The sequence below is a fragment of the Myotis yumanensis genome, unplaced genomic scaffold (assembly GCF_028538775.1).
Source record: "Myotis yumanensis isolate MYYU_CA2020_CCGP unplaced genomic scaffold, mMyoYum1.0.hap1 SCAF_1, whole genome shotgun sequence".
Classification (NCBI taxonomy): Eukaryota; Metazoa; Chordata; class Mammalia; order Chiroptera; family Vespertilionidae; genus Myotis; species Myotis yumanensis.
In genome coordinates, this window is record NW_027223752.1 from 6990719 (window position 1) to 7007602 (window position 16884).

Genomic DNA, 16884 nt, shown 5'->3' on the forward strand with positions numbered 1-16884 from the left:
GGAGTCCGGCCCATCGGGACTGAGCGAGATGGGCTGGACACGCCCTGGAGCCCTCCCGCGGTCCCTCCCTGGCTGGCCAACCTCCCAAGTTCCTCCCCAGCCCCGATCGTGCACCAGTGGGGTCCCTCAGGCTGGCCTGCACCCTCTCGCAATCCAGGACCGCTCGAGGGATGTTGCAGGCCAGGCCGAGGGACCCCACTGGTGCACAAATTCATGCACCGGGCCTCTAGTAGGAACATAAAAGAGGTTCTTAATAAGCCGAGGCATTGTGAGAGTGGCAGGAAACCTGGTTCACAGTGATTTTATGGACCTCAAGAGTAAAGACTAATTTTCACAGGTCTGTCTCCCAGTCAATGTGGAGTACAAGGTCGGACATTTTAAGGGGTACAGATTCCTGGTATTTTACCAAATAGGGATATCTTACATGTTTAATCTCCTTACTAGTATATCTTATAGAGCACTTTTCATGTCTATTATTTCAGTCTCTCAATAACTCCATGGGGATAATGATACAAGAATTATCACCATATTGTACTAACTATTGTTATTTTTAATGCTTACTTTCCCTTTAACCTTTATATCGTGATTCTGTCTGTCACCTTACTCAAAGTTTTGTATACATTTGTGTTTTTGCTTCAGGTAGAAGACCATCTTTCAATATATCTTGTAATGAAGATCTTGTGGTAAATTCCCTCAGCTTTTGTTGATATGGGAAAGCCTTTATTTCTTCTTCACACCTAAAGAATAACTCTACTGGATATAGTACTCTTGGTTGGTGGTTTCTCTCTTTCAGTATCCTATATAATAAAAGGCTAATATGCAAATTGTCCCCTCAACTGGAAGTTTAACTAGGGGGCAGGGCCAGTGGGCCAACCACCCGAGGCCCCTTCCCCTGGCCGTCCCAGCTCAATTGGGCCGATTGGGGAGGGCAGGCCAGACCCAACCCGTGCATGAATTCGTGCACCGGGCCTCTAGTTTATAATATATCACTCCACTCTCTTCTGGCCTACAGGATTTCTGCTGAGAAATCTGATAATAATCCAATGGGGTTTCCTTTGTAGGTGCTGTCATTTTTTCCCTGGCTGCCTTGAGAATTCTTTCTTTACCATTAACTTTTGACAATTTATAATGTGTCTTAGAGAAGGAGTTTTTGTGTTGAGATAATTAGCTATTAGTATCTCATACTCAAATACCCAATTCCTTACGTAGGTTTGGGAAGTTCTCATCAATTATTTCTTTGAATAGGCTCTCTGTTCTGTCCTTCTGGGGTACCCATTTTTCTAATGAAGTCAGATCATTCTTATAGAGTTCTTTCACTTCTTTAACTCTTAGTTTTCTCTCTTATTCCACCTGAATCATTTCCAGATTTCTGTCTTCGTGCTCATGAATTCTCTCTTTCATCTCGCCTGCTCTATTTCCAGTGCTCCCTAATGCGGTCTTCATCTCATTTATTGAGTTCTTCAGTTTCAGAATTTCTGTTTGGGTTTTTTTTTAATATAGTTTCAATCTCTTTGGTAAATTCATTAATTTCATTCCTGAGTTCATTGAACTGCCTTTCTGAGTTTTCTTGTATCTCGTTGAGTTTCTTCATTACTGCGTCTTGAATTCTCTGTCACTTACATCTCAGTCTTCCATGACTTTGAGGTTGGTTTCTGGAGACTTGTCATTTTCTGTACACTTGGGACAGACTCTTCTTGTTCAGATACCATTTGATCTTAATTCAGCAAATTGATCATTAGAGATCTTCCTTTTGTTTCCCAGTAGATGGTGCTGTAGAGCAAGTTTTGTTTTCTCTTACCAGCACTACTTGCACCTCCTGGGTTGCCACAGGGGGTGTTAGTGTTGTGGAAATTGACTCCTGGGTGACCGGGGTGGTGGGTGTCCCCACTGCGTCCAGGTTGCCTCAGTCTCAGGGCACCACCACTGTGGCAGGTATGGGGGAGCCAGGTTCTGGAGCAGCAGCACTGACTCCTGTACTAGTGGCCTTGTAGCCCCAGGCACCACTGTGCTGTTAGAGGCATCTCCATAACCACTGCTGCTGCTACTGTGTTCCCCAGCAGTGGGGGGAGAAGATGGAGAGGAAGCTGGCTTCATGGGCACCAACCCTGCTTCTGCCCTGCTTACCTTCCTCTGGGCCATAGTGTGGGGGCCACCCCCTGACTCCTCCACTGCTACTGTGTTAGCTGGGGCCTTGGCAGCTGCTGAACTACACCTGCAGACACTGTCCCTGCCCTTCCTTCTGTCACGCATCCCTTGCAGGTTCCAGTACGTCCACCCTCAGCTGTACTGCTGTGTGGATCTCTCAGGCATGTTTTTGTGCTGAGCAGAGGAATCTTTGTTGGATTATAGATATCTGACATGGAAATTTAAGGGGAGATACAAAGGGTTCTTCTCACTCTGCCATGATGCTGATGTGAGAAGAGTTTTTGGAAAGCATAAATTGATAGAGCCTTCGGAAAAATAGTTAGACATACGGCATCAACTCAGTACACACCTGCATCCACTAAAAGATATGTCTGAAAATACTCATAGTTTTATTAATAACCAACAGCTAGAAACTGCACAAATGTCTATGAACAGGACAATGGATTAGTTATTTATGGTATATCAAAAGATGAAATATGCCCTGGCTGCTGTGCTCAGTGGTTAGAGCTCCTGAGCACCAAAGGGTCACATGATTGATTCCCAGTCAGGAAATATATCCAGGTTGTGGATTCTACCACCATTGGGGTGTGTATGTGAGGCAACCTATTGATGTTGCTCTCGCACATCAATGTTTCTCTCTTTCTCTCTTTCTCTCTCTCTCTCTCTCTCTCCCCCCCCTTCCTCTCTCTCTAGCATCAATGAAAAACATCCTTGTGTGAGGATTTTTTTTAAACAGTTGAAATGTTACTAATTGATGTTTCTCTTCCTCTTTCTAAAAGATAAGGTGAAATATTATGTAGCAATAAATAAGAATTAAATACTTGTAAATGTAATAACATGGATGAATCTCATAGACATTATGTTGAGTGAAAGAAACAAGAGTATATACCAGCCGTGGGCAAACTACGGCCCGCGGGCCGGATCCGGCCCGTTTGAAATGAATAAAACTAAAAAAAAAAAAAAAAAAGACTGTACCCTTTTATGTAATGATGTTTACTTTGAATTTATATTAGTTCACACAAACACTCATCCATGCTTTTGTTCCGGCCCTCCGGTCCAGTTTAAGAACCCATTGTGGCCCTCGAGTCAAAAAGTTTGCCCACCCCTGGTATATACCATAAGAATCCACGTCTATATAGTTCAAGAACAGGTGAAAGTAACTCATGGTGATAATGGTCAGAAACTCAGTCACCTAAGCAGAGGGATCAGGGATGCAGAATAATGGCTCCAGGCCTCCCACCCCTTCGTGAGCCCCTCAAGCTAAATAATTTGTTACGTGTCTGAAGGAGAAAGGTTAGAGGTCAGGCGGGCCTGGTGTGGAATCCCCTGCCTGCTTGTGAGCACCTGAATGTCTGGTTCTAGCTGCTCTTCTCTGTAGCTTTTCCTGGTGGGCCTGGCATTGAGCTGGCAGTCAGTTGATATTTCTTGATTAATAATAAAGATATTAATAATGCTCTACATTGGTTGGCACATTTTAACTTTCCAAGTGATCCTTTTAACTACGGTACCCATTTATTAATGCAGTCCAAGTACTAGACTTTATGCAGAGGGCCCTGGAAGGCATGAGTAGGAATTTGAAAAGACTCTTGCCCTTCAGATCCCCGTGTCTATAAGTCTAAATAAGCTGTGCATCACAATGGGACCTCTGCAGTAATCCATTAGGGCAGTACAGCCAGGATTATCATCCCCCTTTTATAATTGGAGAAACTGAGCCCCAGAGAGATGCAGTGACCACTTTGGGCGACACAGCTGGGAGGACCCAAGGAACCTGACTCCCAGCTCAGGGCTCTCCTCTGGAGGCTGTGACTGCACAGCATTACAGTTAACGGACATGACCAGGGATCCTGTGGGAAAGCTGCCTGGGCATGCTTTCCCCTTCTTATGACCCCCTCCAACCTTCCTGTCCTCTGGTAGCCCCTGGGGACACACTATCCTTGCCCCATAGCCGCTCCCTCCAGCTCACTTACCTTTTATTTATTTACATGTATTTGTCGCTCTTTTTCCTCCAGGTTGTGATCAATTATTCAATCGTGAAAGGGCTGAAGTACAATCAGGCGACACCAACCTTCCACCAGTGGCGAGACGCCCGCCAGGTCTATGGCTTGAACTTCGCCAGTAAGGAGGAGGCGACCACGTTCTCCAACGCCATGCTGTTCGCCCTTAACATCATGAATTCCCAGGAAGGAGGTAAGCCGCGCTCTGCCCAGCTGGGCTGCGCTGAGTTTCTCTCCTGTTCCCCGAGGCACCCACAGCTCTGGCTCTCGGGCGCCCTCCTTCCCGCCTGTGCTGAGCTGGTGTTACGTGGCTCACAGGAACTGCCTGACTGTAGGTTTAAAGGGAGGTGAATGGTGTTGACATCTCTCACCGTTGGTGAGGTACAGATCTGCGCTGATGTGTTCCTAGAGTCTATGTCCAGGCCTGTCACGGTGGTCACCTGATTCCAGGTTCCAGATCCAAACTCAGCAGAGGTGGGAGGGAGCGAGCAGCCAGTTATTCTTTAATTCGATGACTTATGCCTAACAAACTTTTACTCAACATCGACCAAGTGTAAGAACCTGGTAGGCAGAATATATAAGAAGCGAATAGAGGAATCATAAGCTGCCAATTACGCTGTTCTGGTGTGAGCACAGGAAGGGAAACAAGTAACTGCCCATCTGGATTGCCAGGGAGGCTTCGACAGGTGAAGGCATTTGAAGGATGAGGAGGTCACAAGACAGAGGTGGGGCGGGCCTGGGGCAGAGGGAGCAGTACACACAGGGCACCTGACCATGAGAGCGCAGCGTGTGCTGGGAAGACCCTGCAGCATTCCCGAGGCCTGGGGTGCAGGTGGGGAAGGGGCTGGAAAGGAAACCAGAAGGTGGGGGGCTCACAGCGAAAGGCCCCACAACCTGGAAGACTTGGGTGCACTTGGTACTTCTGCAGACGGTGGGTGGGAGGGCATTGCTAGCAAAAGTTCCTAAGCAGGCAGTTAAAGCAACGAGCAAAAAATAAATGCAGCTTGTATTGGAAATGTGCAGCGTTAGCTTCGAGTGAGGATGGAGGCTTCCCGGGTGTGGGTGACTCAGTGGCCACAGGCATGGTCCTGCACTTGGCTAGAGACCTTACGTTGCTGAAGCCTGGGACCCACGGCTGGGCATGAGCGCTGGTTCTGCTGAGGGGCCCCGGGACAATGACTTCATTCTTCTGTGCTTCGCTTCCTTATCTGTAAAGTGGGAGTGCTACGGGGTTATTTTTACATTTCACTGACTAGAATGTAAAACGTTTAGCAGACTGCCTGACACATATCGACCCCCGTGTTAGTATTGTGGGTATTCTGTCACTGCTGTTGCTGCTGCCAGAATTGGAGTGGGAAGCGGGGAGTTGTGGTACTTAGAGCGAGCAGACATTTATTGTCCTGATACTCTGCAGCTGTGCGACCCAGTTTAAGCCCTGGGGCAGTTTATTGTGTGGTTTTTGTTTTGTTTGGTTTTGTTTTGTTTTGTAAATAAAGGACATGTTTTGAGTATGCTTCCCATAAGTCGTACACAGAGAGGTACTTGCGGAGGCTTTCCTGCCTTGAAGTGGCTCCAGTGTGTGGATTTTCTGCTGCGAACTTGGGGTGTGTGGTGGGACAGCTGCTCACCCATGACGTGTGGAGTGATCAGAGCAGGGCCTGAGACCTTGTAGGCGCCAAATGAACAAGTGCTCGTTAAACGCTGCCACCCAAGAGCCTTGGGCCTCGTGGTAAAAGGAGCTGAGTTTAAGGTTCTGACCTGAACTGCCTCACCTGCCCCGGGATGTGAGTTCAGCTCTTTTTTAACTGTACATCTGGACACCTTGAGGGTCAAAACACAAGAAAAAGGTTTCAGTTGAGTCAGACAACGAACTCTTTCAAAGCAGCTGCTTACATTAAATAAAAATCTAGTTACTTTATTAAGTTCACCCTAGAATCACAAGGAAATCAGTTAATCCACCTGTTACTGTTTTCACATAAGAAACCTGTGACCTCTTATGAGGAATAACTTACTGGTGTCAGGCAGGAGCTCAGATTCAGAACCCAGACCTCCTCTGCCGGGGTGAGGGGTGTCTTTCTTGCGGGGCGGGGGTCACAGTGTGAGTGGCCTGGTCTCACACTTGCATCCTGAGTAGCGGGTGCCCGTCTGGGTCCGTTGGCTGTGGCAGGTCTGCTTCTGCATGCGGTGAGCGGCAGTGGAGGGGGCCCCGCGCCCACTGAGAGCTGTGCGGGTCCTTCACCTGAGGCACAGCCTGTGCAGTGCTGGCACAGGTCTGAGATGGGCAGCTGAGGTTTCACACGTGGCGCCAGGAATCTTTAACAACAGCAGTTTTGCCGGCTTTTGAACTTCATCGTGCATGCACTCCACGCAGTTTCTTCCCCTCCACGCTGTCTCCGTGGTCGGTTCCTGTCTCTGCGGGATGGGACTCCGTGGTGAGGCTGTGCCACACTGATCCAGCCTTCCAGCTCTTGGCAGTTCAGCACAGGCAGCCTCTCCCCTACCAGCTGCCAGGGATGCCTGGCTGCCCGCTCACTGGCCCTTCCCTCCCAGTGGGGGGCAGTGTGTAGTAGTGAAGAAAGCATTTGTTTGGGGGCAGCGAGAGCTTATATTCAGCCTCTGCCCTGCCACCTGTGGCCAGGGATAATTAACCTACTTCCTCAGGGGGTTGTGAAGATTAAACTTGCAATGTTTATAGAGCACTTGGCATACAGTGCCTGGCATGAGGGGCTGGGATGAGGACACCGTTCCTTCCCATCCACATCCAAAGAAGCAACATGGTGAGGCGGAAGCACGCACCTCGGAGCCTGGGTGTCATGGTGCTGAGGACGCCTCCTGCCTCCGGTGTCCCCTCTGCCCTCTGTGCCTCCCTTCTGATACCAGAGAGTGGGTTCCCCAAGGTGAAGGGCTCAGTCTCTCAGGCTGCCCCGCCCCCACCCGCCTACTTCAGATGCCAGCAGGGACCCAGGCTGTCAGTCACCTATGCTTCTGACCACCATGCTGTAAATCGGAGGTTCCCACTCGCCCCCACCCCCGCCGGGGGGTTCAGTTTATTTACTAGAGCATTTCACAGAGCTCAGGAAGACCTTTTACTCACTAGGTCACTGGTTTGTTGTAAAGGCTGTAACGGGAACAGCCAGATGGGGGAGATGCGTGGGGCCAGGTGTGGGGGAGGGGCAAGAGCATCGTGCCTCTGGGTGCTCTGCTCCACTCCACACTCGGGGCAAATTCTGCTCTTCCACTCACAAGCAGTGTGACTCTGAGAAGTCCCTTCCTGTGTAAAGCAGATAGGGTCGGGCACTGAGGGTTGGAGGATTACCTGACACAATACCTGTGTGGGCACCTCATCGCTGTCCTGTCCAGCTGTTTCCGTCGGCTGCCCCACCCTGCCCACGCTTTTTCCCAGATCCGGTCCTTTGTTCCCAGGTCCAGTAGTCGTCTGGGACACTGCTTTCGTTATCCGAAAACTTCTCGCCTGGTTATAGACCGGCTCCACTGTCCAGGAGAACAGGGCCAAGCTGATGGGATCCAGCCACCCGCTGGGAGAGAATTTCTAAAAAAATCTTCATCCTCAAAGCTCCTGCTGGGGGGGAGAAGGGAGAGGGGAGACGATAGTTGAGGCCCAGGTGGGGCTGAGGGGTGGGGGCCGGGGAAGGAGCCTCGGGTGTCAGGAAACGAAGGCCCATTGAAGGGCAGTAAGTTGGGCAGAGCCAGGGCCTGCACCTCAGGTTTCTCCCTCCCACCCAGGAGGCTCAGGTTTGACACGTCCACTGCTTCCTAAGAAAGAATTTTCCCTGGACCTGGGCTGCTGTGAGGCTGTAGGTCAGCGGTTCTCAACCTTGGCTGCACAATTAGCATCACCTGGGAATCTTTTTAAAATCCTGATTTCTGGGCCTCGTCCTCCAGAAATTCTGTTTCTTTGTTACTAATGTTGTGGCCTCACCCCATAACAAAGAAACAGAATTTCCGGAGGACGAGGCCCAGAAATCAGAATTTTAAAAAGATTCCCAGGTGATTCTAATGTGCAGCCAAGGTTGAGAACCACTGCTGTAGGAGGAGAGCTGAGGACAGAAAGCCAGAATTCAGGAGGCGTGAGTTCTCACTAGTGAAACCCAGGCAGACCCTCCCCGTGGGTGGAGCCACCTGCCCTTGCAGCTAAGCTTCCACGAGTTCTCACCTCAGGAGCCAGGATATCTTTCACCTCACGCTCCCACGGCCTCCCCTGTCTTACTGTCAGCTCAGGACAGAGGGGGGCGACCCCAGACCAAAACAGGGTTTCTGTCTCAGCTCCCACTAAGATTACCCCAAGAAACTCTTCCTTTGCCCTAACCGGTTTGGCTCAGTGGATAGAGCGTCGGCCTGCGGACTGAAGGGTCCCAGGTTCGATTCCGGTCAAGGGCATGTACCTTGGTTGCGGGCATGTCCCCAGTCGGGGATGTGCAGGAGGCAGCTGATCGATGCTTCTCTCTCATTGATGTTTCTAACTCTCTATCCCTCTCCCTTCCTCTCTGTAAAAAAAAAAAAAAAAAAAAAAAACAATAAAATATATATATAAAAAAAAAAAAGAAAGAAACTCTTCTTCGCAGGTCAGAAGGTCCAACAACCCCTAATCATCACAGTCACAGATACTCCCAGGAGGTGGCGGGAGTGACAAGGGGAGCTGGCCACGTTTCATGTTGTGACAGCCTGAGCGTATCAGGGAGAGGGGAGAGAAAGCCCGAGAGCCCCCCACGGCATATAGTAGGCTGTCCGCTCAGACCAGCGGGGCCTGGGCCCAGGGACCCGTCCAGTGGGCCCGTGGTACCCAGGGCTGAGGGGGAGGGGTGCTGGGCCCAGCACCTGGACTTCTGAGCATGGAGTTCATTCATTCACAGGGTCGAAGCCGGGAGCCACCCGGCTGTTGCAGATAGGCTGTCTGACCTTGCGCAGGACTCTCTCCGAGCCTCAGTTTCCCGTCTGTAAAACGACGTGGTGATGTTTATCTCCAGCGTGGTCATGTGTACGCAAAGCGCAGGTTGATGGCGGGAGCTCTGAAAATGCACTGACCAGGGCGGCCTGGGCCTGGCAATTAGGAGTTCAGGCCTGTGGTGTGCAGGCTCAGGGCGCCATGTGGGTTTCCTTCAGAGGCCTGAGCTGGGCCTCCGGGTGCTGAGGCAGGTGTTGGGGGGCGGGCAGGACTGGAGCAGAAGCAGAATAGTCAGCGGCACCTTCGTTTCCAGTTTGGGGTTGAATGCAGTGAATTTCATGTGAGTGAGTTCTGAGGGTCCTCACCCTGACGCAGCTGGAGCAGTTCCGCTCTGTTTTACCGACGGGGCTCTGGGCCCAGAGAAAAAGAAAAAGGAGGACACCTGGTGGCTTAGTGGACATGCACGTGGGTGGGTTAAACACACAGGGAAGCACTTGTTTTCATCAGCCTCGGGACTTACCAGTACAGCCGTCCCTTGTTGGTTTGCTTGTGATAACATCGCTGCTGTATTTCAAGAGGTGACTGTCCTGAGACTGGGTGGTAAGTGTTTCCCACCTTTTCCTGGGTCCCTGTGCTAACCCCCGTCCAGGTCAGTGCGAGCGAGGGGAGACCAGGCAGGACTCCTGGCCAGACAGCCACTTCCTCACCCTGTTCCCCTCAGAGGGTCAGAGTCGGGCTGAATTCTGCTTCTCATAAACGTTTTATGAACTTTTTTCTCCTAAAGATGAAGACAGCCTGGCTGTCTTACTCCCCTCAGACACAGGAAGGAGGCCAGCGAGGGTGCCTAGAAGCCCCAGGAGCTACCCCTCCCCGACCTCCGCTCCTGACTGCCCTCTGCTGGCCGCTCCTGAGTGCCAGGCGGGCTGGGGCTGGCACAACCTCTGCTCAGATGCACTGTGGGTCAGGCAGGCCCTTGCTCCGCTCCTGGCCAGGTCTCACAGGGCACAGGGCACTTAGCAGGATGCCCCCTACCACTGTCCCTCTCACCTCCCCCCACACCTCCAGGCCCCACCCCTGCTCTCAAAACCTGCTCCTCGGTGAAGCCTTTGCAGTCACGTGACAGGACCCGCTCCCCACACCCCATGGGGCTTCACCTGTGCTCCATCATGACAGCACCACTTGGCGTGTCCTCTTCTTCCAGCATTGAACCCAGTCAGGTCTCGGGTCCTCGGAACATGCTCTGTCGAGCCTGGGAGCTCTTGCCACATCCACAGGACAGCACACCTCAGCCCCACACTCACACGCCTCCCCTCTGAACACTGACTGGCAACCTCTCTCCCCTCTTCAATCTGTCCTCCCTGCTGGCACTTCCAGTGTGACCTCTCTAAAGAGCAAGGTCACTCCCACCAGGCCCTCCGCAGCCGGGCTCTGCTCACTGCAGTTCTCCGCCCCCCGTCCCCCAGCTTTGTGCTGAGCCACGCCTGACGGGGTCATGCTCTCCGCTCTGGGCTTCCTGCCCACTGCTGCCCACCTGCCCTCACTCTGCACACTGTGTCCCACTGGGTTGGACTCGTGGTTTGCTTCCTAGACTGTGAGCCCTCATAGGCAGGCGCCCTGAAGAAGGGCTGTCGCATCCTAGATGTGTGGTGAGGGGGGGGCTCGCCATTTGCTCCCGCGTCCGTTTTGTGTGTTCGCAAGCCTGGCGCTTCCTGCCATCACACCATCCTCTGAAGACCAAGGCGACATTCCTGAAGCAGCAGCACTCAAGCCTGAACCTGGGCGCAAGGTGAGGGGTGCTATCTGTGATTGAGGGACATGGCACATAGAATTGTCTCACACAGAAATCGCACCCGTCACCTTGGCCCAACTCGCACCACCCCTGACGACGGAGCGCACCTGCCCAGCCAGCAGCAGCCCAGTGTCCACGGACCTGGGGTTGCTGTGGCCCCGAGGTGTGCGTACATCAGACATGAACTCAGACCTCGGTTCAAGTAAAGCTTGTGCAGGGTGTGCCCTTGGACAAGTCACTTCTTCCAGAAACTCAGTTTCTCCATCTGTGCAATCGGTTAGTCATACCTACCTCACAGGGTTGTTGTGAGGGTGGCAGGAGTTGATGCTTATGAAAGTTCTTTGTCAGCTGTAAATGACTGTAGCTACTTGAAGTTACTCCTTTTTTTTTTTAATATATTTTATTGATTTTTTACAGAGAGGAAGGGAGAGGGATAGAGAATTAGAAACATCAATCAGCTGCCTCCTGCACACTCCCTACTGGGGATGTGCCTGCAACCAAGGTACATGCCCTTGACCAGAATCGAACCTGGGACCCTTGAGTCCGCAGGCTGACGCTCTATCCACGGAGCCAAACCAGTTAGGGCTACTCTTTTTCTTTAATATTTGAAAAGTTAACCATACCAGTTCCTGGGGTGATGCCGCAGCCTGTGCTTTGGGACGTGGGGTGAGGAAAGCAGGGCTTGGCCTGAGCCTGCAGGGTTGAGGGTAGGTGGGGAGGACCAGATGGTAAGGAGGATTCTGGTGGAACAAGCAGATCTCGGTGGTTTGGGGGTCCCAGAAGAAGCTCTGCCTGACCCTTGGGGTCTCCCTCTGCACATTGGTGGGACTTTGTGTCCCTCCTGGGGACTCCTACCTTCTGAACACCCTGCTGCCGCCATTGTCTTCCTTTAAAGATGCTGGGGGGTGTGCGCTTCCCTCGCCCCTGGAGAAGTACCTCCTTCCAGCAGCCCCGGGATCTCTCCCTGGCACTAACGGAAGAAGTCTTTGGGGCATTTAGTTTTCCATAGGTCAGCCTGGGCACCACGCCCAGTCAGGTGGTGAGATAGCAAATGGTTCCCACGAAATGCTGTCTCGCCAGGCCTGCTTAATGAGCCTTGGGTTGGGCACAGTGAGCGGCTATGGGCAACACCGGTGACTGACAAAATGACACAGACTCAGGGGGCAGATGACAGGGTGCCAGTCCCATGCTCCAGGCCATGACACACAGTAGCTCTGACGCCTTGAGCAAGCCATTTCACCACCCGAGCCTTAGTTTCCTCAGCTTTAAAATGAACCTAACAGCCACCTACAAAGCTGTGACGCTGGGATGATAAAGTAGATGGGAACATGGTTTCTAAGCTGTCAGCACCATAAGAAATCAGGCTGCTGCTGGAGCACCCAGTCCGAGACACTTTCCTAGGCTCTCACCCCTCTGCATGGCGAGTCGTGACGGGTGTGGGACAAAGTGCTGACACCCCCAGGGCTAACTCCCATGCTCCTTAAGAAAAGGAGCAGGTCTTGCCCTGGTGAATATGGCTCAGGTGGTTGAACCAGCATGAAAGGTTGCTGGTTTGATTCCCGGTCAGCCTGCCTTTCTTCTGTCTGGTGTGTGTGTGGCCTAAAGTGACACCCCGTCTCCTGAGCCCTTGAAAGTCTTGTGTTGTAAAAACTCATGCAGATTTTATTTCTACTCTATGAATATTTCCCTGTTTTGAACTATTGACCATTAAGCGTAGAAGGGTGGTCAGCATTCTCCCTGTTTCTCCACATACCCCCAGAGCACACCAAGCTGTTGGGGTGCCCACCCCTGAGTTGGAAGGGCCATTCCAGTTCAGGAGTAGAGTCAGGGAGTGCACGGGCCTCTAGCAGAGCAGGTGTGGCCAGCATCATTACCAGCATGTTCTTGGAGATCTGTTCTGGAAATACCTTCCCTCCATTAGAGTAAAAATTGGGAATAAGTACTTGTTGAAGAAACAAATACATTTCATTAACAAACTCATAGGCTCATGGTATGAGAAAGGGCCCTGGGGCCATATCAGCCAAGACCCTCATCTTAGAGATGGAGAAACTGGCTCGGCACGTCGGACCCGGCAGAGTTGGGCTCACACCGAGCCAGCGCCCGGTTTCAGTGGCACTTGTCCCTCCTGACCCCTTTTGCACACACTGATGTTGAAATGTCGTTACTCTCCTCCTGGGCATCCAGCTCCGCCAGGGTCTTAGCCCTGCTGGGTGGGCACTGCCCACCTGGGAGGGCAGGAGAGTCTGTGACCCCGTCCAGCACAGCTTCTCTGGTGGGCAGTGATGGAGAATTAACACAGGGATCTGCTGAGCCCCCGTCCCAGGTCTGGTTACAGCTTCACTTTCAGTTTCTCCAGCGCCTTCCTCCTGACATGTCCCTGTGCCGCTCCTGGAGGCCAAGTGGCCCGTTGCTGGCAGGCGGGTCTCAAGTTGGATGTCTGACCACTGGGCACCACACTGAGGCCTCTCCTTTGGGAGTTTTCACAACAGAACCCGTGGTAGAGGTGGCTCCACAGAGACAGGGAGCTATTGGGACCGCATGGGGTTGAGGCTGCAGGCCCTGGCCTGGTTCCGGCTGTCACTCACTAATTTGATGCAGGCAAGCTTTTCCTCTCTCTGGGCATCCGTGGCCCAGTGGGGTAACGATAGCCACTCCTGGCCCCTTCGTGCGATGTGTTATGAGAACTTAATAGACAGCATTTACCATGAAATGCTAACCACTCAGAACTGCTGAGCAGGGAAAGAGACAGGGATTGTCGAGTTGCACTGTATCCACTCTAGGCTGATCAGCGTGCCATTGATCCACACACCAAGACAAGTGGTGCTTTGGTTAATTTTCAGACATGAAACAGAGTTAGGTTCAGTAACCTGCCCAAGGTCAGAGAGTAACTGACAGAGCCAAGGCTCCATTTAGCTCTAAATGGCTTCAGTCCACGTTCTCAGATCAGTGCCTGGAGCCTGGTGAGCAGTCAGTAGGCGGTGGGCGCTGCTGCTGCCAGCATCTGATGCTTCCTCTCCAGCACAGCCCAGGGGCGGGGAGGGGCGTGGATTAAGACCCAGGGAGGGAAAGTGACTCTGCTCAAGGTGTAGAGCCCACTAGAATCAATATGCTAATTGTCTGGGGAAGGATTTGGATAGGCAGGGCCCGTGTGAACCATGAGTTGGGAGAGGAGATGCCAGCCATCAGATGACCTTTCTAGGCAGGGGGTGGGGCTCCCCAAATTCCTTTAAAGTCCAGCGTTGTGCCTTACAGACTCATTCGTGTTTTGCACAGTTGCATTTTAGACCAGGGAGGTGAAGGGGGCGCAATCAGTATCCACGAGGAAAGACTAAGGGAGATGGTGCCTGGCCCCAGCAGGTCGCTAGTGGGGACACAGGGCTGAAGGAGGCAGTGGGGGCTGGGCCAGGCAACTCAGAGTGTAGGAGGCCTCAGGTCCCAAAGCAGGATTTCCCAGGGGAACCAGCGGGAACCACTGGTTTCCTGGCTGGGGAACAGCATGGAGGAGCTAAGCTTTCTGTTTCATGTGAAAGCAGGGGCTCAAAGGTACGAGCCTATGGCAGAGAGACCAGGTGAGGGCTGTCGGAAGACCCCCAGTAGGAGAGCATGTGTCTGGGATCTAGGCAGGGCAGAGAAGGTGACCTGAAAGACAGTCTGTGGAAGAAACAGCACTTCCTGCTGTCTCTGTCTTCTGGGGACAAGTAGAGGGCGGAGAGCAGGAGAAACCACAGTGGACTGGGAAGCAGCCATGGCTTTTGTGAGGTGCTGACGTGGTGTCGGACAGGGAGACCTGGAGGTGATGCCGAGTTTGGGCATGTCCCACAGACATTCTCTGCGCACTTTGTGCCAGGCCCTGAGCTTCCCTGTCGAGGAGCTCACGGTTCAGGGGGGTGAACTGCAGCTCCGTGTGGGCAGTGAGTGCAATCCTTAGGACAGAGCAGGGGGCTGGGAGAGGACCCGGGAGTGCTCCAGGGGGACAGAAGCCCAGCCTGGACCCGAGTTACTCCTGTGGGTCCTGTGGGTTTGCCAGTTGGGGAAGTGCAGATGAGCTTCCTGGCAGGTTGAGGGATCCATTTCCTGCGGGCCTTGGAGCTGGTCGTGCTGGTAAAAAAAACAAACAGGGCTCTCTGGAGCAGGTTAGGATAGCAGCGGGTACGATGGTGAGGAAAGGTAGGCCAAGGAACAGCCCGAAGGGACGCCTGGATGGCCCAAGGTGGAAGGGGTAGCCCAGCTGAACAGTGCCCGGGGTTCTTCCTTTGGCCGGTCACCTGTTCCCTTTGGCTCCACGCCCACCTGTCTCATCCCATCGCCCACAGGGGACCAGAGGAGAGCCGTGGCAGGAGGTTTCCTCTGGCAGACCCTCCCCCGGGCCCCCAGGGCTCCCTGGAATCGGGTAGACAGGAGGGTTCTGATAGGTTAGATGGGAAGCCGCATTAAAGATTGAAGCGTGAAGCCCATCTGACGGGCGCCCGAGGATCGGTTTCCCACTGCAGGAGCCAGGCAGCTGAGGAAGGAGAGGTAAGTGGCCAGGATGCGAGGAGCGCGCCTCCCGGACTGCGCCCAGGGGCCTGCCCGTAATGGTCAGCAGGGAGTGGACCTTCCACTGCTTCTGCTTCTGCCACTGCGACTGCACCGTGCTTTGCAGAGTGAACTGTAGGTGACGGGCGCCTCCCTCCTTCCTGCTCCCCAGGGCCCCTCCTTCCGCCCCAGCTGTTGGGGGTTGGGGTGGGAGTGGGGGGAGGGTCATGCACTCTGGACCTCGGGGCCAAGTACCTGCCACTGACCGGTAGAGGGGCTTGGAAGCTGTTTACACGCAGGCCTTGCAGGAGGGGCGGGCGGAAACAGCAGCGTGCGGACGGGGCCTCGGGCCATGAGGGCTCTTGTCCCAGCAGCTCCAGTCACTTGAGGCGCAAGTGGCCTTGGGTGAGTCAGTCGCCCTGTCCGAGCCTCAGTTTCCCCATCTATAAATAGGTCTAATGGGCCCTGCCCTGGATAGTTGAGCAGATTAATCAAAAAAATGATGCGCAGGAGCTTTGTCACACAGTCAGGGGGTGGCCAGTTTTTATTGCACTTCGTTCCGTTTGAGATTCTTTTAAAGGCTTGTTGTGTGTCCTGAACTGAGCTTATTGGGAAAGGAAGAAACAGTTTCACTAGGAAACTCACTGGCCTGATAGAGCCTGAGGGGAGCCATACAGGCTGGTGGCCGTGTCCCAGCCTAGAAGCTGGGAGACCTGGGTTCCTGCTGCTCCCCCAGCGTTTAGGATGTGTTCCTCCCTCAGGATCCTCTGTACAAGGAGAGGTTCGAGGAGGGAGTGCTGCTTGCTGGCCCCGGGGTGGCACAGCGGCCTCCTGCCGCCCTTGTCCCAGGGAAAGGACTTTCCTCTAGCCACCAGGTAGGCGCTCCTGACTGTGGCCTTGGGCTTTAGTCCCTCTGGATTGAGTCTCTGCCTCTGCACATGCTGACCTCCCAGGCCCACAGGTCATGCAGCCATTGGTCACCCTGGGGTTGCACGGACACTGGTGGCCCGGGGGGCAGGGTGCAGACCTCCCGTGGGTTTGCAGTGGGTGATGCATCAGATGACTGCTGGTCTGAGCTAACCAGGCTGCTTCCCACTCCAGCCCACTGCAGCCTGCACTCAGGAACTCAGTAGTGAGGACCGGGCAGAGAGGACACTAAACACCCCGGGGAACGTAAACAAGCCACGAACCTGGTGTTCAACAAGGGAGGCAGTCGGAGTGTGTCTGCTGCTAAGCTGGGGGCAGGGGGGTGCTCCTGGGCACTGCATGCTAGAGTAGACACAGCCCTGGACTGGGTGACATTCGTCCTGGGCACTGGTCCCAGCTCTGCCACCAGTTCCTGTGTGGCCTTGGCAGGGTGGCTCTGATTTGTAGGCCCAGATCACAGGCTCCGTTCCCGCATGGTCACTTGCTCGCTTGGCAGCAGGAACCTGGAAATGAGAGAGGAAGACGTGCTAGGGAATTGGCCTGGGAAGGCTGCCTCCCCCATGTCCAAGTGTGGCTGTAAGTCAGTCCAAAATGGAGGGGCCTTCTTGATA

General features: G+C 53.2%; 1 protein-coding gene across 3 annotated transcripts in view; it reads left to right on the top strand.

The window, feature by feature from the left end:
* The window catches only part of EVL (Enah/Vasp-like), a 118505-nt gene that overhangs the window by 79337 nt on the left and 22284 nt on the right, over positions 1-16884 (top strand). For all 3 annotated transcript variants that reach the window (XM_070412959.1, XM_070412967.1, XM_070412953.1), the window contains exon 3: positions 4155-4332. In XM_070412959.1, coding sequence (XP_070269060.1) covers positions 4155-4332 — 178 coding nt within the window. The remainder of the gene's footprint in view (positions 1-4154; positions 4333-16884) is intronic.